The sequence below is a fragment of the Rhea pennata genome, chromosome 3 (genome assembly GCF_028389875.1).
Source record: "Rhea pennata isolate bPtePen1 chromosome 3, bPtePen1.pri, whole genome shotgun sequence".
In the NCBI taxonomy this organism is placed as follows: domain Eukaryota; kingdom Metazoa; phylum Chordata; class Aves; order Rheiformes; family Rheidae; genus Rhea; species Rhea pennata.
In genome coordinates this window covers 25,999,577-26,023,614 of record NC_084665.1, presented here as the reverse complement: position 1 = coordinate 26,023,614, position 24,038 = coordinate 25,999,577, and the positions used below count along the sequence as shown (strand labels likewise).

The 24,038-nt window shown below is 45.2% G+C and overlaps 1 protein-coding gene across 2 annotated transcripts in view; it reads left to right on the top strand.

Annotated features, from left to right (window-relative positions):
• VASH2 (vasohibin 2) overlaps positions 1 to 20,018 on the top strand; it is a 37,293-nt gene extending 17,275 nt beyond the window's left edge. For both annotated transcript variants that reach the window (XM_062573573.1, XM_062573572.1), the window contains 3 exons: positions 9,405 to 9,786; positions 12,910 to 13,025; positions 19,933 to 20,018. In XM_062573573.1, the coding sequence (XP_062429557.1) occupies positions 9,405 to 9,786; positions 12,910 to 13,025; positions 19,933 to 20,002 (568 nt within the window). In that variant the 3' untranslated portion in view covers positions 20,003 to 20,018. The remainder of the gene's footprint in view (positions 1 to 9,404; positions 9,787 to 12,909; positions 13,026 to 19,932) is intronic.
• The last annotated feature ends 4,020 nt before the right edge of the window (positions 20,019 to 24,038 follow it).

Here is a 24,038-nt window from a genome sequence, read left to right as displayed (position 1 = left end):
GTATAAAACCTGAAGTTTTCACTTGTGAGGTGTTGAGTATGCGAAGTGTGTAGCGATAGTGAGTGGGAGGACCGTCAGAATACACGCGCTTTGGAGGTGGCCGGCATGCTGCCTCTGTCCTTGCAGAGCCTGGCAGTGTCGTGCTGGACGGGCGCGGGGTGGATTTTCTGGGGGAGGAGTGGGGAGAATCTTTCTAACAGCACCTGGTTAAATTTGCTCATTTTGTGTGTGTGTGTGCACGCGTGTGTGTATGTAATATTTTTTTTTCCAGCCCTGAGACTTTGGTATTCAGCATCAGCCTCCTTAAGCAGACATAGTGAGGCCTGTGACTTGGTTTCCAAGGTCAGGCAGTTACCAGATAAGAGATGCCGTTTCCTGCCGATTCCCCCTCCTGAGTGTCAGATCAATCTCTTCAAGCGTGCCTGAGCTGAGAATCCCAGTGTGTGCGTGTTTCTCTCTGGTTCTCTTCTCTGCCTCTTGATGCAAGGTGCTGATTGTAATTTGTGTGCTGACAGGCTTAGCAGTGTTGCTTGGATACCAAGAAAAGCAAAGCCTAGTACTACAGCCCTCTGTGAGCCTTCATTCAAAGGCTGACTCGTGCAGCGCAGCTTAGCAAGATGTCATTTTAATTGAGCTGCTTGCTGGCTCGTGCGATTAGCTTTTACTGTGGGACTTACTATAAAACACTTCCATAATCTTTCTTGGTGCAGAATTAAGTTCTGCATAACTGCTTTTGCACTAGATGCATCTTGAAACATTTTTGTGTGGCCATGAGTTAAATACTGAGCTACCCTTTCTGCGTGCACCGAGGGAGCTGCTGTTAGGAGATTGCTAGCCACTCATAAAAACCTGCTGGTGTTAGATTCCAGGGGGCCCTGAAGAGATCTGCATGGATCTCTTGCTCTGTGTGACTGTGCTGGCTTTGTATCTCTCTGCTTACATGGTCTGCTCATCAGTGCCCAACCAGAGGCATTCCTCCTGCTGTCTTCTCCAGGGTATTTCTTTGCTCAGTTGTAAATCAGGGGAGTAATGGTGCATTCACCACATCTGTTTAAAGCAAGGATCAAAAGTGCTTATGCCCAAGAAAGGGAATAGTGGACCAAAAGGTGCAATGGGAATTTTATTCATGCTATATCCCCTTTAATAAAGTGAAGAGAGCAAAACGTTGGAGGAGGAAGTGGCACAGTGCATCCATCCTCAGGGAATCTTGCAGAGTGTGGTCTGTGACAGATGAGTATAACTTGCTGTCATTGACTTAAGTGCACCCATCCCGGCTCATGCGAGGTAGCAGTCAGGGCCATGCAGTGTATTAAAAGGCCTCCCCCCACCAAGTAGTGTCGTTAAATGAGGAAGGATAGAGCAATACAGAAGTGCCTCAGGGGGGAGGAGGTGATTTAATAGCTTCTGTATTGTGCCTTCTGCGCATCTTATCAGTAGCTGATATTTGTCACTGCTGGAGTCCTGTGCCCATCCTGGTTCTCTTGCCTGGTGGATATCTTCCTGGTCTGGGAGTAACTGCTTTTTAGTGTGAGAAAGTTTCTTTATCCAGTCACAGCAAGATGACTGGAATATTGATAACCTTTCGGTGCCGTTCTTTGCCTCTTGCAAGCTTGGCCACAGCTTGCCCGACTTAGTAACAGACATACGGACAAGAAGGTCCTGCTGAATAGCTACAGTCTCTCTTACAGCTAGGAAGAGCCAGGAGAGAGCTCCTCATCACTTCCATCTTCATGGTCTAATCTTTAGTCATCTCTCGTTGGGTGCTGGAGAACTGGTACTTCTAAAAGGGTGTTACTGGCTTGGCACTCTGCGCTTGTAAGGCTGAGCTGTCTTTTTGAGCCCTGATAGTACTCAGAAAGGACAGTGCTGCTTGAGGGAGCCATACTTCTCATGTGGGCGGTTGGAGCAGATTGCGTCCAGATGTGGGTTCTGTAGCTATCTGCTTCCGCGGTAAGTTGGCACAAACCTTGGATCTTGATGTGCCTGGACACTGTAAAAGATGCAGTGTGCATCTGGACTGTGTTTTGAAACTTTTCCAATTGTTTATTTCTGGCTCAGTCAGAAGCTCTCTGCTGTTGCTAGCAGTTGCTTGGTTGCTTTGAAAAGTAGCTTCTCTGTTTTTGCTGAACTTTGAAGCCTTATATGACAGTAGTGAAGTGTGAGGTTTATTTTCTCCTGGCTCCGCCTCCTCATTCTGAGCTAACAGCTTCAGCTTTGCCAGCCTAAATAAAGTTGCCCCCTGTCACATCTTCAGCCTACTTTCATCCTCTTAAGATTTCTAGAGAAATGTGCGTGGGGTGCTTTGTGCTGCAGCCTGCTGTGAGCGCTTGGAGGGCCTGCTCAGCCTTTCCTCGCCCAGGGGAATTGCAAGAGAGAAGACAGGAATACCCCATGCTTCTCTGTGCTGAACTCGGCCAAACTTCAGCAGAAAGATCCCTGCATGTGTCCCCTCCATAAGACAAGAAGCACTACTGCATCATCCTGTCTGAATTAAATAAGGGAGAATTTTAAACAAGTATGAATAGCACAAGTGGTGTAAGGAGGACTCATTTGCTTGATATCAGGTTCATCAGACTTAGCTTTGTGTGTCTTTGGCTAATGAGGAAGAGTAGAGTTTGTAGTGAAAACACCTACCTGCATCAAGAAACTGTAAGGAGAAGTGCTAGGTGGTGTTGCAGCTGATGGAGAAGTACTCATAGATTTGGGTACTGGAGATAACTAGGTGCTTAAATGCACTCGAGGAGTCACTGTTGGCTGTTCTGGTCAAACAGCTGATACTGCATACGACAAACTGAGCGTATCTGAATTTACTTCAAGCTGTTTCAGGCTCTGTGTGGTCTCACCGCGCACTGACTGACTAGTGGGTATTTTTCCCTACACAGCTATAAGAAATAGTCTCTCCCCGTGTCCCCTGTTTGATCTGTTCTTGAATCTTGGGTCCTGTTCTTGCAGCAGGGTGTCTACAGGCTTGAGAATTAAATGCTGGGCCAACTGAAAAGCCCAGGGCCAGGAGCAGCTGGGCCCGGCCTGAAGCCGGGGTATCCTGCTTTGGCAGAGCTGGTTTGTCCTGCGCTCCGTCCCAGGCACCTAAGCAGCCCTGGCCCTGCACTCAGTATCTGAGCGTCTCTGGCTCGCTTGTGATTTTACCCTGATGACAAATGTTCTTATAACACAGTGAAGGCCAAAAAGTTCAGCACCTACTATGCATATTGCTTCTCTTAAATCATTTTGTGAAGGGAAGAGTCCCACCGAGAGAAATGAAACCCGGGTGATGCTCCCAGTGTGCTGCTTGTGCAGGATGGTGTCTCTGCTGTGGGTCTGCTTTGGTCCTTGGCGTACCAGGGAAGAGGGGAAGCTGGATGGTCTCTCTTGGTGCCTCACTGTCCTGGGCCTTCTCTGGCTGGCAGCTCTGTAGCATAGCTCCCTGCCAGCTCAGGTCACAGGACTTGACATGGCAGGAGGGGAAGTTTTTGGTGCCAACAGGGCAGTAGGCAGGGAAATCCTTCTGGGTGGAGGGAAGAGTTGTCTTCTGTATCCTGGCCCTCTGCAGGGAGGGCCCATTGCTCAGTGATAGTGTTGATCTCTATCTGATGCCCCATATGCAGTCAATGTGTTTGTCGGAGCTCTGTTTGGCAGTGACGCTAATTTTTTCCCCATATTTACTCAGGCTAAGCTCCTGTTGAAGATGGTTTAGAGGCAGGTGGGCTAATGCCCTTACAAGTGTCCCCTTCCATCATGTCCAGCTGGCTGTGGGTCTTTGCTGTGGAAAACTGCTGGTAGGAAGTAAACTGAGCTCATCTAGCCATAAAAGCCAGCTGGTGCCCTGTAGATGCTGTCAGCTGTTACAACCTATTTCCAGAAATGTCAGTGTTTAAAGCCCAGAGCCACAGTGGTGGCACACAAAGATTCTTCTTAGATTATTTATTTTAAAAAGAAAATAGAGATAAAAGTTTCTTCTAAGAAGAAGTAAAGGGAAGTAAACAAGATTAAGGGTTCCTCTTCTGATCAGGAATTGCTCTGTGCCCTTTAATGTGATTGCAGAATGCCTGTTGGTACATACTGTGGTGGGGGTAACCCTGAGACGTGTGTTGGGGACTTTTTGGATGATTAAAGTTCTCCTCAGGAAAATACCTTTAAAAAACCCACCACCAACAACAATGAAAAAACACAGAAGGGCTGGCTGTAAAGCACTGGTTGAGTCACTGTGGGAGTGTGCAGATTTAAAAAGGAGCAGCTACTGCCTGTTTCTGCTCCACTGTTCTAGAAGTGACTTGTTGGCTCCCAGCTTGCTGGGGCCGAGGCTAACTCAGGCTAAGTCTCCCCCCCCTTTTTTTTTTTTTTTTTTTTTTTTTGTACTGACTAGGGCTACTGCTCATCATTTATTCCACTGCCCAGAAAAATCCATGTAGTGGCCAGAGTACAGGTTTTGGGTCCAAAGTCTTACTTGTATTTGAGCTCTGAATGTCCCCAAGGATCAAAACTAGGTAAGGTGTTTAAGTCAGGAAGTTGGGTTTGAGGTTTTTTTGATGTGTGCTTATCATCAAAGCAATGGAGGCTTGAAAATAAATCCTCTTAAAATAACAGCAAGCACTGTCTGCACCCCAATCGTGCCAAACCCCAAGCAACCCCTAACGCCTGGGGTAAAGTTACAAGCAGAACAATCTTGTAGGATCACCTGGAGCCACAGTGGTGGGCTGCGTAGGATGAACTAATATATTGGTATAGCATATTGGAAAGTCAAGTATCCAAAATTGCTGCTCATCTTTGCTGTGTAGTTAAACATTTGCTGCCTCCATGGTGGCTGTGATTCCCTTCATCTCAGTGGTGCTCCCTGGGGAAAGGTGCAATGTGGCAGAATCGCAGCTATAGATGGAAGCATGTCAGGGAGATGACGTCTTTGGGGGTCAGATCCTGATCCTATTCGCTTTGGCATGCTGGATGAGGATCAAAAAGTCTCTAGAGCTAAAAGCAGGAGTTTGAGTGGAGGGTTGATGGGGCTAAGGGAAATGCACAACCCGTGGCTCAGTGCACGGTGTGCTTGTATTGATTTGCAGGGTGGTAGTGGCAGTGTATGGAATGGGGGATTGGGCTCTCTGCAGGCTGCTAGCAGTGTTTGTGTTCGAGAAAGACTGTTAGTAGACCCATACTGTGTTATGCCAGTGGACTGTCCCCCTTCAATAACGTTGCGTGTTCTGTGTCCAGTTCCTCCCTCTCTCCTTTGATGCTAATGCATTGTTTTTGAAACCGGCTTCCTGGGATATAAGAGCAGAACCCATTAGTTACCTAATCCATGGCTAGCAGGCATTAATGTCTCTCTGGGATGGAAAAATTGAAGTAGCATGACTAACGTGAGGCTGCAGAAGAGCTCAGAGTCAGGATGGATTGGGGAATTTCTGAGAGATGGAGACGAGCTCTCCTAGCTCCTGTGCTAGTGGTGTACAAAGACCTCGATGGAGCTCTGGGTATTGTCCTCTTGTGCTCTCTGGTGTGAGGGAGTAGGGGAAGAGGAGGGGTATCAGGGCAGGGAGCTGGCAAGGTAGAAGATTGGTATCCCTCTTAGGTGGTCTCTGAGGAGGCTAGCATCTGTCAGTACTGTTTCTTTTCTGCTGCATAGCCCTGAGGGACAAGCCTTGGGGAAACCGCTTTGATTTACACGAGGGCCCAGAATCTGGAGGCCCCAGGGCTTCCATTAAAGCTGCTTTTGCCCTTTCCTGCTCTGCGCTGCTTTTATATTGTGGCACATAATTTACTCCCTGACTCTCAATCCTGCAGTTACAGCCCTAGCTCAAAAATGTGATTACAACTGTGGCATTGGTGTGTCATTGCCTTTTGTTTGCTACAATACAGTTCTACTTGGGCAAAGCAGACAAGAAAAGAAATAATAATGATACATGACAGAAGGGAAGATCTGATGTGCCTTTCCAGCCCGTTTCCTGTGTATTTCATCTCAAGTGGAGACTCTCATTAACTAGTCACTTAGCAGAAGCACCTTGTATCTAAAGGTTAATTTCCACAGTGGTTGTTGCAGAGTTGTTTGATGGGTAATTTTCTTCCTCAAAAGATTTACTCCTACCTAGTATTTAATGAGATTAAATTGCAGCTTCTCCAAGACCTTGTGGTAGAAGTGTGTGTGTGCTGGTGGCCACAAAAGCTTTGTGTGAATTTAATAGAAAGGTACTCGGGGTACTGAGAGAAAACCCTTTCATAATGAAGGGAAAAATAGCGGTGATGTTTGAAAGCTTCATAGGTGTTAATAAAAGACACTGCTTTTTCAGTTGCACAGAGTAATAAATACAATGAGCTTCCACAAGAATCCATCTATAGGACAGAAATTATTGTAACCTGACTTTGATGTATACAGGATGTTCCTTTAAAGGCCTTGAGCTGGGTGACCTTTTAAATGAGGTGACTGTAGGCTGAATTTTTCAGTTGGTGTAATAGTGCAGGGTCTGATTCTGACCTTGCAGTATATTTATAATCTTCAATACTACTGCTGACAGTGTGTGAGATGTGAGATTTTTTTTTTTTTTTTTTTTTTTTTTGGAGTGGTGTTGATGCAACAGAGATCCAACAAGACCACTGAAGGCAACAGAGGTATTTCTCATTGGTGTTAGTGTAGTTAAAACCAGAGTAAGCTTTTATAATTGGTACATGGCATTCCTGTTTAGTCTAGACGGGCTAGTAGATGGTCAAAGGAGGGTGCATCTAACATTGGCTTGGTGAGGTGTTCTGCATGCTGCACTTGTGCTCTATGCACTTGTCTGGATTTACTGTTGCGCAGATACCAAAGTGCACCATGTATGCTAGACACACAGCACTGTTTGTTCCTATGCCTTCTAAGCATTTCTCCAAAAAGCTGCTAAAGCTTATGACATCTAGCACTGAGCACAACTAAATACGCTTGACATCAAACCCAGAAGCTTACCTGTGGTTGTCCTGGAAGATGTGGCCAACGAGTGTGACGTTTTGTTTGTTGTCATGTTTGCTTTTTTAATCAGTACCTTTGACCTCAGATTATGGGCATTTTTCAGGAATCTCAGTACTGCATTTCTGAGCTGTGTTCACTTTGGCTGAAGAGTTTGAAAGTGTGAATTTTGGCAAGTGTCAGACGGGTGACATATCTTCCTGAGAAAATGCCTTGGAAACAGATGAGGGCCACTGGATGCTTTTTCTGCATCCCTGTAAAGAAGAGAGGTCAAATACTCAGTGCTGATGGGGAGCAGAATCTAGGGGTGTTGTACTGGTGTTGTGGTGAGGTGTCAGGCTGGGCACAACTGGAACTAAGCCTGAATTTTTTGTGTGTGTGTTTTCTTTTTTTAATGATACTGGTTAAAAAGTCTTTTTGTTTTCTCAAGTTTTCAGGCAGCTGACAGGCTCTCATGTGCAGGCTTGGTGAGGAAGGCAGGCTGCAACGGGGTGAATGTTCAGAGTAACCTCCAAGGCCATCTCAGCTGTGCAAGTGCTATTAAAGACCTCTTTGGATGTGAGGGTGGAGGGGATGCTGGTGGGTGATATTTTGCTGATCAGTCCTTCTCTGCGTTGAATTCGTAGAGATTTTTGGCTTGGCCACACAGAATTGTCCTGGTAGAGCCGCAGGAGAGCGCAGTGGGGCTGTCAGGTCTGTTTTTCCGAGGTTTTGGGCCTGGATCTTGGCTCTGCTGCAGTACTGTTTTGACCCAGGAGGGCTCTGTGGGATTGATGATTGCCGTGTGAGCTGAGCTGCTGATTTGTGCGTGCTTAGTTTCTGTGCTGTCTGGGAGGAAAGGAGCATTAAAACAGTTTGAGAAGAGTGGAGAGGAGTGAGGAACAGAGACTTTCTCCATGTTCAGCAGGCCTGAGTTGGTCCCTGAAACTGCAGAGGGGACAGACCCCAGTTTTCAGCTCTACAGACTGTGGCAGTGGTAACCTAGTAGGTGCTGCAGGTCTAGCCAGTTTCTAGTGAAACTAGAAACTAGTCTAGCTAGTCTAGCTGCAGGTCTAGCCAGTGAAACTGTGAAGTTTCACTTCATAGTTAACTGCTCTGACTGCGTTGACTTTGGGGGAATGACTCCTGAATTACAGCGTGTGCCTCTGCACAGACCCCAGGCTGGAGCATCTCACCCTAGCCTTTTCCTGGCATCCCTCCACCTTCCCTTGGATGATGGTAACTTGATTGCTGGCTTTGCCTGTGCCCTCTGCAGCCTGGGGCTTTCACTGTCTCCTTCTCTGTGCTCAGGTCCCAGGGAGAGAGCTGCTGAAGCAGCAGCAGCATTTGTCCTCAGTGATCCTGGCTCAGCCCCCGAAACAGTTGCCAGAAAGCCCTCCTGTCTGCATTCATGTGGCGTGGGAGTAGGGCAGGCGCCAAGCCACAGCTGCTGGTGTGGTGAGAGAGGAAACAACGCGGTGCAGGTGATGCCATCCCCGCGGTCTTGGCCTTGGAAGGGAAAGAAGGCTGCTGTCTGGAGGGCCTGGGAATCCTTCGGTGGGTGTCAGCCCTTGGAGCGAGGGTGGATTTCAGCTGTCAGTGTGGATTAACAGCAGGGAGCCGCACAAAACGTAAGCACTGACGCAAGCTGATTCGCGTGAGGGAATCTGAATCTCTCCTCTGTTTTCAAGAGCTATCACGGTCCTAAGGAAGTGGATTGGACCAACATGTAGTTTCTAACCAAGGTCATATATTACGCTGTTACAAATGTCGGTCCCTGGACTTTTCACATGGTGCATTCGAAATAGCTGGCCACCAATTCAGGAACAAACTCTGGGTGGGTTGGTTTTTGTTTATTTGTTAATGTCTATGCCTGGCTATGTGTACTTATCTGGAGAGAACTGGGAACTTGGGAGCTTTTATTTACTACATCCCAGCAATGGATTGCAAGTATAATATGCAAAGTATAATATGCCTTTTGCAGGAGTTGCCAGGCCGAGGGTCTGTGTATAGCTCGAAAGCTAGAGCTCTTGCCCTGGAGGGAAATAAATTCTGACCTTTAGTACTGTTTGAAGGCTGCAGAGATGTGTGAACATGAGAATCAATAACCTGAGCCATACCAAGCTCCAACATGGAACTGAGGGAGACGCTGTTCCCTTTTTGGAGCAAAGGAATTTGGGATTGGTATCAAATAAGAGAGTCCCCTTATTATTCTGGTCTCTTCTCTGGCATGCTGAACTGATCACTCTTCCCTCCTACCCTTTGCCCTAAGCATAGTTAAGAGTCAGGCCCTTTCCTGGCTGAATAATTGCATCTTATCCTCCAAACAGTATAACGGGTATTAGCAGTATTTACTGTTTCTGGGGCACAATGAGAATGAATTTGTGTTTGTAAGAAAGCGTAGCCTTTGGCAGTTAAAACAGCTGGAAGTGTCTTACAGATGTAATTCTGTTTTGTCCCCTTCACAACTCTGTTGTTGCCTTGATGCAGTGCACACCAGATACTTAACCAATGGGCAGCCCTCCGTGGAACGATTCCCCATCAGCTTTAAAACCCACTTCTCAGGGAACTATTTTCATCATGTGGTGCTTGGGATTTACTGCAATGGCCGGTATGGGTCACTGGGCATGAGCAGGCGATCAGATTTGATGGACAAACCTTTAACTTACCGAACTCTGAGTGACCTCATCTTTGAATTTGAAGACTCTTACAAGAAGTATTTACATTCAGTGAAAAAAGTAAAAATTGGATTATATGTCCCGCATGAGCCGCACAGCTTTCAGCCCATTGAGTGGAAACAACTGGTCCTCAATGTATCCAAGATGATGCGCACAGATGTCAGGAAGGAGCTGGAGAAATTTGCTAGGGATATGCGAATGAAGGTAGGTCTGTGTGTCTGGGCTGTGATTTCCTTATGATGTACTCTGAAATGAGTGTGCTCTGTCTGATCCTGCAAAGGTGGTTGTGCTCTGCTTCAACAGACTGACTCTGGTCCAAGGGAGGTGAAAATGCTTCAGGTAGGCTGGGATTGTGTTTAAATCCATTTTGGTGGTTCTCCTACACTCCAGTGTGTTTTCAAGCACGCCAGATTATGTATTTTGCTTAGTTGTAAGATCTGTCCTTCATTTTAGGAAACACTTGAACCCTATACTTGTCCCTGGGTGCAAGGAGCTAAAGTGCGGGTCGGTATTTGTTTGCTTCCTGCTGTGTCTGGAAGAAGGTGGCCAGGAAGAGCTAGTGAATCTGGGCTGGGTCCATGGCTGCTGGTAGGGTAGGTGCATGCCTTGGTCACCAGAGGGGATCTCTGCTGTTTGCTGTCCTTCTCGGCCAGCTGAGGTTCAAGGGATGCCCTGAGACTGCTGAAACACGTGCCGAGTGCCGGCAGTCGAGGGCAGTAAGCTGTAGCTGGGCTGATTCACAGCTGGTGAGATCAAGGCACATCTGAAATTGTCACCTGCAGTGGCCTGGGATTAGGGCCATCTCCTGTTCCCTTTGTACTCCCCAAAATGGGGCTTCTCGGGTCCCTCTCCTCTGCTGAGGGCATGAGCTGATCCTTGCAGGGGACTGGGGGAGCAGAGGAAGGAAGGTGACACAACTGGGTAGTTGTGGTGGGCAGAGTGGGTGGATGCTACTGAGATATTGCACTGCTTCGTGCTCCTAACTAGGCCAGCAGAGCATTAGCAAGTGGTGGCTCCTGCAGCATACGAAAGGCAGCCTTCTTCTCTATCCGATTAGCAATGCAAAATTAAGTCTGCAGAGGAGTCCCACTTAAAGTGCGATAACCAGCTATCCCCAGGATATGGGAAGCACATGTTGTTGTAGTGGATGACTTCTCCTCTCAGAGCGTGCTGCTGGGCTCACCCCTTCGCTGCATGCATCCCACCATCAGTGGACAGGGGCAGCAGGGTCTGTTACTGGGCTAAATTGGGAAGAAGATTACATGGGAAGGGTGAGGAAAATGAACCCTTAGAAGGCTTGTGCTTCCCTGCTGGCTGGTCAGACTGAGTGGGCTGGGGGGGGGGAAACATGAGAGAAAGGGGAAAGATGAGAGCTGCCACCCGTTTCGAGGATTTGGCTACAGCTCATGACCCTGCCTCAAGGACTGGTGTGAATGAGGAGCTGGTTTCAGTTGCAGTGAAATGGGGTTTGATGCCTTTCCAACCATCTGTTGGCAGTTAGAGCAGAGCAGGTGCACTCACCAAGTATGGGGCTGGATCTGCTGTAGAGGTATGTGGAGTCAGGTCCAAGTTATTCTGGGTTGCTGTTCCCTGCTCTGCTGAGGAATGGCTCATGTGCAGCAGCTGTGTGCATTTTTTTGGGAGGGGGTGCTAAGGGACATGCCCCTGGCCCTGATTTTGGAGTGGGAGTGCTGCCTGAGCAGCGGGATTGGCAGCTGCAGCCCCTGCTGCCACCTCTCCTACCCTGGCCAAGGAGTTTTGGAGGACAAGAGGAAGACGTGAGGTGACTCTCAGTCTCTGCCACTTATACACATGTGGTGCCAGTTCGAGGTTCCCATTGGTAAGAGGACTGTGTCTGCTAGCCATCAGGCATGGTAGTTGGACGTACCAAGACGTACCATGCTGAGTCTCTTCCGTGCTTGTGTTTTAAACATGAAATGACCTGTTGCACTTGATCGGTGCCAGTGTAAGCATGTATTACGCTGTGAACATGAAAGGTGTCCTATTTGCCTTGCTCTTCTGTACAAGCAGGGACTCAGAGCTGGAAGCTCTGCCTGAGGTGAGTCTACCCTGTGGCTGATTCGGAAACATCCTTTTATTTTAGCAAGATCTTTGAAAGGTGACTGTTTCTTCAGTTTTTAAGTATGAAGAGTCTCTATTTCTTATACCCGACAGCTTAATGGGGGATCTTCTTTGTGGATGTGGGGACAGAGGGAGGGAAGTGAGTTGCCAGCTGGGGCAACTGGTGGCAGCAGAGAAGCCCAAGGCTCGCCGCAGTTGCCGTTGTGGGGGAAGGAGGCTGACGTACCAGGAAGGGGTATGGCCAAAGTGGTCCTGCTAGCATAGCCAGAGGTCCGTTAGGCAGCATGACCAGCATGGACTGGGATCTAGGCTAACTTGTACTGTACTGTAATCTTAGGCAAACATGCTCAAACACGCACATAATAAAGCTTTTTTCTCTTCTTCTCTATTAATGTGCTTTCAATTCCCTCTAGAGAGCAAACAGGGCTCTAGTGAAATAAGTGTGTGTGGAAGGAAAATTTCCTGAACTTAAGTACTGGTGTTTGACAGGAGGATGAGCTGGTGTTTGTGCTGAGGTGTGACATTGAATCCAGTCCGCGTCAATGTCTCAAGGTCAGGACCAAGGCTCTGAGCCTGCATCTAACTTTGCACACGGGGTGAGACTGTGCTTAATGCAGTCCTGCCCCCCTGAAGTCAGCCACAGCAGTTTGCACGAGCTAGGTCAGAATCAGAGCTGTAAGTGTCCCTGCATTGCAAGGGTGCTGGCTTTGAAGCATCAGGTCTTTGAAAACAGCACAAAGTATGAATATGGTACTGATAGACATTGGAGCTTTGAGTAACTGGGGGGATGTAGGGAAATGTGTGAATGGATAAGAGACTTCTAAAAGGCCTCACAGTCCCAGAGAATCAACCACCTGCTGTACATACAGATGGCCTTTGTACGGAGAGGGAAAAGCTGGAGAATGTGATTTGGCTGTGTGAGACCCCTTCATTTGAGGGTCAAAGCAGTTTTTCTCACTCCTTGTTGTTGCCAGCTCTGAAGAAATCTGTGGATGTGTGTTGTGTTTTTTTTTTTTTTTTAATTATATTTAATTGGGAACTTAATTGGTGACACCAAACAATTTTTGCAAGGGACCCCTGAACAGCTATCACACTGTATCAACTTTGAGTATCTCTTAATCTAGGCAGGGTTTGACCCAAGGGACTAAAGGCTCTTTGTATGTCACCCCTGGTACCCTATAACCTTTTTAAATGAATCATTGCCTGTATTGAATGGTGTTTCCTTCCCTCCCCCATCTCTTGCAGATTCTGAAACCCTCAAGTGCCCATTCTCCGGTCAAAGAGAGATCACGGGGTAAGTCGCTGTCCCCTCGCCGAAGGCAGGCCAGCCCTCAGAGACGAGCGGGCAGAAGAGACAAATCGTGAGTATTCCTGCGCTGTTGGTGCTGCCGTCACTGAGTCAAAAGTTGAGGGTGGTGATGTTATTTTACCGTGCAAAATACGTATACACTCACTGGCATGTACGGGAAAACTGCAGCAAGTATCTTGGCTACTTGTGGAGCTCTAGAGGCCAGTACTGCTGATGTCCTGGTGTTGCTGCGTTTGCGACTTACCAGCTCCCTGCCTGTTCTTCTGTGCAGTGTCCTTTGAGGCCTGGATGACTTCTTTTCAGTCTTACTCTACTTAGTGTTGGACGACTGTAGAAATGCATGTTTCATCTTGCTAGTTTTTTCAGCTTTTGTACAATCCCCGTTCTGGAGAAACCTAAGAACCTAGCTTGGGGTGTGGGAGGCCTTTACAGAAAGGAAGGTAGTTTGATCACACTTAAGGGAAGACTTAAGAACAGTAGTACCTACCTCCTTGTGATGGTGAGGTGTCCTTGCTATCATGGTCACTCAGATTGAGGGGAAAAAAAAAAAAAAAAAAAAAAAGATTCTCTGTGATTAGCTTTATTGGGCTGTTCTGCTGATGTAGCAGTTTTCACTGTGAACTGCCCACCTTGCAGGGAATATGAAAAAACGAGTCTTTTCTCTTCTTGCCAAAGCAGAAATATCACTCACTTTGGATACTTTAAGTGGTTTAAAAAACGATCACCTCTCACATATAGTAGGCAATTAATTGTTTCCCTTTAACTGTGTGTGGAAGGATGGATTAACTGCACATGACACCTCTAAATGGATAAAGTTATGCCTTCAGGTCATGGGCTTTTTACAGACACCAGTGATTCAGGCACTCATGCATTAGATGTGGAAGAGCTGCATTCCAGCTGCACGCTTCGTGCCAGAAGGCTGACCCTTGTGAAAGCCTATATGTGCCCCAGCTTAGCTGCATATTTATGATCATTGCTTTTTAAATAGGCTCCCTGTCTGTCTCAGCACTTATTTATTTTAAAGCAGCTAACAAAGACATGAGATTTGCTTTCTAAAGATAACTTTAAGATACTTCAGCAGCAGGTGATTTCACAGTGGGCTTTTATTTTTCCATGTGAATTCATACCGAGTCCACAATACTTCAGGTCTATCACCAAGAGCTCCTTGCTTAGCATGTGGATGGTTATAGTTGTAATAGGCCCTGCTACTCCAGATTCTTTGCTTAGATTCTCTTTGAGGGATAGTTTAATCTTTGAGTTTCTAAAACTGCTGCTGCAGTTGCTGGAGTAAATCACATGCATTTGGAGAGTCTTGCTGGGCCTGGGAAGACAAGCCAGTTAAGCTGGCTTTCGTGGAGAACTGCTAAGTACGTGGCTGTTCTGTAGCAGTTGGCTGCCTCTCAGCTGCTTTGCTTTTATAAGATGCAAGGATAAGAGAAGTACGAGTAGCCTCACTGGGGCTTGTAATGGTTTCAGCACCCATTAGCTGCTCAGTTATTCAGCTGTCTTGCCCTGCATCTTGAGTGGACTGTGTTATTCTAAAATAAAACCTTGGTCTTGTATAATGGTGACTCAGGACCCAACTATAGTTGCAATGCTGAAAGCAGGAGACAGAGGCTGTGCTCTGCAGCTGCATGAGAGCCCCGCAGGTCCTGCGCAGCCCCCTCACAAGCCTGGACCAGCATGCTTGGAAGCAAGAGTGGGGCAAAAGAGCCTTCAGCAACTCCAGGCAGGCTGACGTATCTTTAGCAGCCCCTTAGAGCTATTTTGGGAATGGCCATGCAAATAGTCCTTGTTTTGGGGCTGCTGGGTGGCACCGAGTCACCCTACTTACCCAGTGGGATGCTCTGGGAGAGTGACGCTGTGCCTTGGTCATGGGAATACTCAAGCCTTCGCCTCCTTGTGCCTCCAGTTATCCATCTATGAAATTGGTTCTCAGCAAGATACAGGTCTCTGCACGGATGCAGTTGCTAACTGTTAGAAGCTATAGGAAGGATTTTTTAAAGGTTAAAACGTGAGGCTTGTGCTTGACAAATCAGCTTTACATTGCTGCTGCTCAGCTGTATGAACGTTGGTGGGTCCTGTTGCTTCTCTATGCTTCAGCTTGCCACTGTAAGATAGGGATGATTTCTGTTCATCTTCAGGGCATAGAGTAAGGCTGTTTGTAAAATACTTTAAGAAACAGAGTGGGAATAGCCTAGTGATGGTGTCAAATTGGCCTTTTAATTAGAGTTTGTCAGCTTGCTTGGAGGAGTGTCTGTAGGAGGTATTATAAAATTCCAGGCAGGAAAAACCTGAGGCATTTTTATTTATTTTTCCCCTCCCCTTTAGAGAATAAATTATTCCTCTGTATGACTCTTCACTGAATAGCTGAAGAGCAGAGAGATTCATGGTTCTCAGTCTCCCTTGACTCACCTAAATGCTGCTGCTGCAGTGGTCTGCCTGTGGGGCAGTGAGTATTCAGAACAGCCGGGGTCCCAGGTGGAAGTCACTGCAAGGCGCACTGAGGCTGCTGTTCTGAGACATTTGGATAGCAGTGAGTCATGCCTAGGGCAGTTTTTAGAGCTGCATGCACCAAAGTCAGTGGCTATTGTAGCAGCGTTAAATTGTCTCCTCATTTTGAGGAGGTGATGGGAGTCAATCCATGCCTGCTAGGTTGGTCACAGCAAGAAAAACTTCAGTGCTGCCAGTCATAACCCGGTCTGCTATCCTAACATAGAAACTTAGGATATTTAACTTCCTGAACTCAAAAAGACAGCTGGCACCAATCTGCAGGTGCTGGGCTGTGGAGGCGGCCTGTTAGGACTGGTGCTGAGCCTGGAGTGGGAACTGCTTGGGAATGCTGTACGAATAAAGCCGAAGAGCGGTCTGTAGGCACGTGCAAGATGGCCTTAACACTGCTGGAGTCCTTTCTGCTGGCAATGAAGAGGTGATTTGGAACTTGTCTGTAACCCAGGCACTTCCAGACTGGGGTACCTACTCCAAGCCTGGGAATTTTGGGTATCAGATCTAGATGTTGAACTTGAGCTCCTCAGAACTGGCCTGATCCTCTCCTAGGGGCTGCTCTTACTGACTCTTACGAGAGTGGGAACACTCCTCTGAAACCTGGACTTCCTGCGAGTGAAATGAGTTGGTGTTCAAACACTTCAGTTGAAAAAGGTTGCATGAAGTGACAGCGCTTTCAGTAACTGTGCATTTTGTTAACACTTGGGAATGAGTCACTGAAGGCTGGATTTTGAAAGCTAGTTTGATACCAAAGAAATGCAAAACATGCATGTACCTTCCTGGAGCACCCATCTCCCACTGGTCCCATGGGGACTGGGTATATAGGCATCTAGTGGGACTTCCCAGAGGGTTTATTTTAGCAATGAGGCAGTGACACTGCAGCCTGTAGGGAGTTTCCTGCTGGTGATGCAACCATTTCGTTTCCAAAGTCAAGCTTCTGCTGGTTTCTGCCCGCTGCTGCAGGAGGCCCCTGAGGTCTGAAGGGCATTAAGGGGTGAGCTGAGTGGTGCATACCAAACTACAGTTGACGGGGTAGGAAATAAGAGAGGCAAAATTGGGTATTTTCTTCTATATATTGATGGGATCCGCGAGAATCTTACTGCAGTGAGAAGCCTTATGTTACGCATAAAAAAGGACAGACTTTTAGACACAATTTTTTAGGCTGAATTTCCTACTAGATAATGGCACTGCTTGTGGACACTGCATCTTGTCTCTATGAATCTTAGTTGCATGGTCTAATTATAGCTTTTTAGAGCTTACAGAGGAGGGGGAGAGAAGCTTTTTGCTCTAGTGTGAGCAGGCAGGGGCTTAAGAAGGCATTTATTGTAGAGAGAGAGGGTTCACCTGCAAACTTACTGCCTGCTTTTTGCCAACAATCAATTATACGGGCCTCCTGGGAAAACCTCCCAGTGACAAATACTTGGAGTTCAGCATGGTGAACTGTCATGGCTTTGCTGGTTTGTTCTCTGGAGGACAAGGGCTAAAGCGAGGCTTAGAGGCACTGGTGGATTCTGCTGGCTCAGCTCTTTAGCTGGTCATCCTGGTTCCTCACTGGTCATGTTACGTAAATGCTTGTGGTTACCGTTGGTAAGTTAATGATAGCATTTCAGCCTGGACAGGAGGTGCTTCCAAAATAGGTGTCTCCTATCATGCTTTGACTACTGTTGCAGAGCAGTCTCAGAATATAAAAACCAGGCTGCTTTTGGATGAAGCTGGGCTGGCAGGTGTGTGCCTGATGTGTTTCAGCTGCTAATGCACATGTAGCACATTGGGAAAAGACTAGAGCCCTTCCCATGTAAAACCACCAGAATACGGATAGCGCAAGGCTATCAGGTCATTAGCACATCCACTTCTGCTGGACTGCACTACTTGCTGCTGTAGACAGAGCCAGTGTCTTTGCATTCAGACTTTCAAAGAGCAGTTGGTTTGTAAATGACCAAATGGGTATCTTCATTTGTTCTGTCGTTTGTTAGCAAACTGCATAACCCTTTAAAGAGGAGAATTGTAATCTAGGCTTTTAGAACCAAATCCCTTCTAATTCTTTCTGCACTGAGCATAGTTACAAGTAAACTATAATAAGGTTAGATTATGCATGAGCATTCCTAATTATGTAGCACAGCTGAATTCATGCTATGGAAAAGAATCTCCCCAGCTATTGTTTTCTACTGAAAATCACTTAATACTTGTTTTGTTTGATATTTAAAGGCAAATTTCAATTAGCACTGTATCCTGCAAGTGCTTCCTGTTGAGCATACAGGGCACGTAGGGTATCTTGCAGGACGTGGGGGACAGTAAGCAGTATGTTCCCCCCAGGAGACTGGTGTGTAGTCAGGTTGCAGCAGCTCATTAGCTGACTCTCCCACATCAGCAGTGGGCTTTTACTGTGTCCAGTTGTCCATCATCTTTTATGTCCAAAGGTAGGAGGCTGCAGTAGATTGCAAGCCCAAGTGCTGGGACAGGGAAAGCCTTGTTTTGCTCAGTAGCAGAATTTTGGAGCTGGAGGAGTCTGGGAGTGTTAATCTGAGTTTGAGAGGGATTGTAATGTGACAGCATGAAGCAATTTCTGCTCCTAAATGTCAATTCACCAGAGGTATTTCCTCTTCATTTTAATGTTTGAGGCTTAACACAGGCGTGCTCTGTGAATGTCAAAGCAACGCAGACTTGTATACTTCTGGCCTAATTTAGCTGTTGAAAGGCAGTTTGGAGTTGCTAGCTCTGTTAATACAGTGTGTTTGGTTATTCAAGCAGATTCAAAACCAGGCAGATCCAGTGAAGACAGCCCATGGATGCTGTGTACCAAGCAGCTATGGACAGCTTCAGATGTTCATAGGGGCACTTTGGACAGAGATGCTGCCTGGACCTTTCAGCTAGTGTAACAGAGTTACCCATGTAAGGTGGAGCAGTGTTGCTCCCCTGGTGCTTTGAGAGCACGCAGTTCGATTGTAGCCATAATCACTGTGTAGGGGACGTTCTGCTTCAGGTCAGTGTCTAGCCGAGGAGAAAAGGGGCTCTGAAGCCTCTGCTCCAACAAGTCCTTACCTTTTCCAAATGCTCTGCAGAGAGAAACACTAAAGAGGACAGTCTGCATGTAGCTAGAGGATTGTGATGCAGCGTAAAGAGCGTGGTCTGCACAGGTATGCAGTGCCTCCCCATCTCTCTTGGATCATGGAAGAAAGTAGAACCATCCAGGTTTGCTTTAACTGAAACTGTGTTTTGAGGTGGCGGGGGGAGGAAAAAGGAGTGGAAAGGTTAGAAGATTCTTTCCTATATTTGAGGAAGGAAGAAAGGGAGCATCATTATTCACTGTGTGAATAATCTCAAGGTCTCCTCAGGTGCAACTCCTTCCTGCAGGTGATAGAGCCCGGTAAAGACTTCTTCAGTAAGCTAAGTAATAGGCTAGTGGCTTAAAGTGAGTACTGCAGAAGTGGGACAAGGCTGCATGGACTGAGGAGTTAAATACTGGCTTTGCATGTGCAAAAACACAGGTCACATCTGCAGCACAGTGAGTAAAAGGTATGCGTAAGAGCTGGAAAACCAGCTGTAGGAGAAGAGGGTGCTGGAGCACTTACCAACTTGAGATTTTACTGCTCAGGCTTTAGTGGTGTTTTTGCGGTTAAGTGGATACACTGTACACTGCTGGGAGAACCTTACTGTCTTTTTTAAGGAAAGTAAACATAGGGCTTAGTGTGAAAATAGCTGGAAGCCTGGAATAAACCCACAGATTAGATACTTCCACAGACTATAAAGCACTGGCATTATTTAGCTTTATTGATTTTGTTGCAGGATTTCTTCCATTGCTCCCTAAATAGGGAGACTGCTAGTTCTAAAGGTTTCATTTGCCTAAGGTTGTTACTTGACTTACATGACCTGCCAGTATACATGTATGGGTGTATTCACTTAAGTGAATGTTTTTTCTTTATCAAAATATAAGATGCCTGGAGGCTAAAAGAGTTCATCTTGTGTTTTCTATTTGGCTGGCTCTAGACCTTCACACAGACCTCACCAAGAGGAAACAGCAGGGTCAGAGGGACATCAAACTGTGACCATGTAAGAGGCCTTGCTGGCTTGTTTTCAGCTTCTCTCAACAGTTTTTGTTTATTCTAAAAGCTGGAGTCCTGTTCTGGGCTAGCTGAAGAGTGTGATGTGTCTAGTCTAATCTAGTCATTTAGGCTCTCTCTCAAGGCAGATGTGGGAGGGCACTCTCAGTCTTAGTTCACCTACCTTTGGATGGGGTGACTTGTTCTTTGCAAGTGCTTCACTTCAGAGGGAACCTACATGACTAGCTCACGTAATGCTTGTTTACATGATGGAAATTCAGGAGGACTGTGCTTGTGATGAGAAACTTAGTTAGATGTATGCAGTCCTATTTTGAAGTAAACTGGTCCTGGTCTGAAAAGTGCACAGCGGTGTCAGATTGCTGTTGAGCAGCTCCCTCTTTCCTCCTTTGCTTGCAGGCCTGCAGTAGTGGACAAGAAAGCAGATCTGGCTACGCTCAACGAGGTGGGCTATCAGCTCCGCATCTAGCAAAGCCATAAGCTGGACAGAGGGCTTCCTTGATGCTTCCTGCTGCACTTTACCTGCACTTCATTGGAAGGAAGAAGGAATGGGACTATATTAGCTTGTGGACTTTAATTTAAAGTTGTACTAGAAAATAGACCACAGGAAACTTTGGTGGCAATATTTATTTTCTTTCAATTCATGGAAATGGCATCAGTGAAGAGAACCTAATATTATGTTCAGCAGGAGATGGGATTTTTTTCCTCCATCATGTAGGTGACTCCAGTGGTACATGGATTTTAAGTATAATTTCTTTGTGTAAGTTTTAATTTAATTTGGGCACTGTACTGAGTGGTAGGTCTGGGATGATTATGAAATCATAGTCTTCTCAGTGTTAAGATGTGCTGAGGTACAGTGTGTTTTAAAAAAATCATGTTCAGTATTAATAGTCAGCAATAAAAACAAGCAGTGCAGAAGTAACATGAGTTTTTGAAGTGTCAACATTACCTCACTAAACTTAATAGATATGCAAAACTGTCAGTATTATTGTTTTGTAACTAATTTGTACCGTCTCCTAGCATTACTATATTAAAACAGCAGTGGATGTGCTTTGCCACCTGTATTACTATTTTATGCATGTTGCTGAAAAGGTCAAGGTAAAATAACATGCAAGTGTATTTTCATACACTGACATCTTATTATGGAAAAGATAAGGATTTTTTTTAAACAACTGACCAATTTTTAAAAACTTTTGTAGTTTTTTTTTTATATTTTGTCACAAGCTTTTAGTCTTTCCAATCTACATTGCTGAAGCACAAAACGTGGAGACTGCTGTTTTGTAGAGACAAGGCTTCATAGTATAGTGCCATTTTTTTTCTTGTATGTTTGTGGAATAATGGAAAAAATGCTAGAATTGCTAGCTTGAATCTTTACATTTTTCTTTCAATATTTGTGTGTAACTTGGAACCTTGTCTTTGAAAGGCTGAACAGTCTCATATGGTGATGCCTTGACATCTTATATTAAGATCAGACATCACAGACTGGAGTTATGCTTCCACCATGCTACTACAGGGGGTTCTTCCTATATGCATTACAACAACGATCATTTAGTCAGACCTGAAAAGGAAATTTGTACTGGAACAAATTCAGCAATAAAGCAATTAATATGTCAGAAACAGCTACAACTCAAGCTTGTCTGCTTCCTCCCTACTCTGTCCTTTTGCTGTAAGGCTTAGCTTAGGACCTGTGATGAAGGCAGTGTTTTTTAAGTGACAGGGCAAGACTTTTATTGGGGTCCACTATTTACATTAAGGAAGTTCTCTGGAAGGATTTGAGTGCTGCATTCCTGAAAATATTTCATTAGGTGCCTAAAATGAAAACTGGATTATTCTGAAAGTCCAGCCTCTACACTTTGTGCTATGCTTACAGATGATATTAGGATGGGCCTTTTATACCTCCCCTCCTGGGCTTTTATTGATTGGACTCTCTGAGAAGATGACACTAATGCTTGCTCAAAACAAATGATTAAAGCTCCTAGAACACTTCTTGGATTAACCAAGGATGAAGTGAACACAGGAGGAGATGACTGCATGTAGTACAGACCTCTTTCTTTGCTCAGAGAAATCAATGAATCTCACTTACCTAGGACAGGAAGACAACACCAAGTCTGTAACTTTTCTTTTACAAACAGTGAAACACTTCCAGTAAGTTGAAGGCCAAACTAGAAAGCAGACTTTTCAAACCTATTACACTTCTTTATACAAGATTATTTTATCAATTACAGGGAGGCCCTTCCCATCCCTCTCCCCATAACTTTTCTCACTCCTTTGTTCACAATGAGAATGTTTTGGGTCAAGAGTCAAGGAATAGTGCGAAATATTCTTTTGATATAAATTCTTGTTGTGTAATTTGACATTAGCTACAGAGTTTGTTTTAACCTTTGTGCTGCTCAGTGTTTTGTGACCTAAACAATGTTTAAGTATCCTGTAGATCTCTTACAAATAAAATGATGTGGAAAGCTGTTAAATCTTGATAAATGGTACCTGTAGCACCAGGTTAGCTGATGCAAGGTTTTTCTACGAAACCATGCTTTACTTCTCTTCAACTCAAGTAACAGTGGTTGTTATACTGTTTTTACTAGTGTCCAGAGCAATTTGAACTAGTCTCTCTGAACCTCTAACTTATACTGAAACTTTTCTAAGCTGTAGAGCTGTGTGACAAACTATGTTTGGGGTGGTTCTTGTTTTAAAGTCCATCTGAAATATTCTCTTGAAATTTGCTTATGATGGCATTTGTCTTAACTGTGGTTCTAGTGACTTTTTTTCTATCTATCTCCCTGCAGCATGGTCAAGTAGTAGTAAAAACCTGTGCATGATTGTTTTTACCTCCTTGTCCCCACACACACTTGTATGTTTATACACAGCATGAAACTTTAATAAACTGTCATGGTAGTCTTTTTTAATGACTTAGCTTTTTTTTTTCCTTTGTCTATCACAATCCAGACAGTGATGTGTAACATCTACTGTTATTCTAGAAAAGTCTACATTATTTCTTTAGCCTACAGTCTTGAAGCAAGACACATGACAAAGGGGAATCAACTAAAGCAGATCTTAAGATTGTTAAATACCCATCTTATCTACTATTTTACAAAGCAATCTTTAAGTGCTTAGAGATCACACAATATAGCTAAGCATTAACAGGTTATGCTAATAAGAACTGAAACAAGTATCTTAACCCCTGAACATACATTCTTATGAACCAATAAACAAACACCATTAAACTGGTGACAGCACTGATTTCTACATCATGTTAAGCTACTATTGCTTTTTCCTGCCAGTAAAGCCTTGACCCTAATCCCTCATGCATTGCCATCAGAATAGGGAGGGGAGGAACTTTAGGTGACAGTTTCCTTTTGTAAAGGGAAGGAAATAATAACTGTGGTCCTTCACTAATAACAGGCACACATGAAACAGAACAAATACTTTGTTGCTTTAACTGTTTCATGTAATAACTTTCAAAAAATATATCCCCATTTCCCTGCTGATCTTTACCACTTTGAAGGATTAGGCACTTTAAGGTGTGACAGGGACACTGCTGAATAGTTGAGTATAAGCCAAATATGGAAATCATCAGTCAGCAAGTCCAAAACTTCTGCTTTTAAATTAGTGTAAAGATTCAAGCTGGCACTGTATATAATCGTTTACTGGCTTCTCTATGTAAAAGAAGCTAGAACCAATGTGAAAAATTGTTCTTTGGAGGAGTACAGCTTTAGACAAACACCCATCCAAACACTAAACAAGTAGTGTTCCAGTCAGGAGGCCCAATTCCAAGTAAAACTTTGCTACCCACCTTCCGCTGTGCTGTCGCCTGAGGCCTGGAGATAGCACAGACACCCAGTGAGTAAGCAACCACCTCTTTACCAGCAGTGCTCCGGAGCAGCAGCTGTCTCACCTTTTTCTGCACTGAGAATGACACTGCAGTCCCTCAGGCAAGCAAAGGCCCTTGCTCTTGAGACAAGTACAGGAGTTGCCACAGCTGGACAGAATTTAGCTGTAACCAGGCCTTACAAGTGTATGTTGTATCTGAGGAAGCATGTTTGCACCTACCAGCTCCAGCTTTGAGCATGTTTGGTTTAAAGTATCTAACTGGAATCCAGGGTTGAACATCTTCACTATTAATTTGACCACTACCATGAAGTAGAGGAAAGAGTCCCCAGGCACAATTAGTTACAAGAAAAAGCAATGTAAGCTGAATGGTTTGGTAGTCAGATTTTTCAATCCAACACTGAAGTACCTTTTCAATTTAACTGGCTTGCAGTTACCATCACTGGACTTCTTGATTTAGTCTCCAACCACAAAATAATCCCTGTAATAATTCCATCAGAAAAGGAAAACAAAGATGAAAATTCAGAAAATGAGACTGGAAAAGTAGAACAGACAGGAATTTCTGGACAGAGTGGCTCAGCTGAATGTGATTTCAAGAACAAGGACCAGTTTCTCCAGCACAATGATAGAAAGTCTTGCTATTTTTAAGTCAGTTTTACACAACTATCCATATGTAGTTT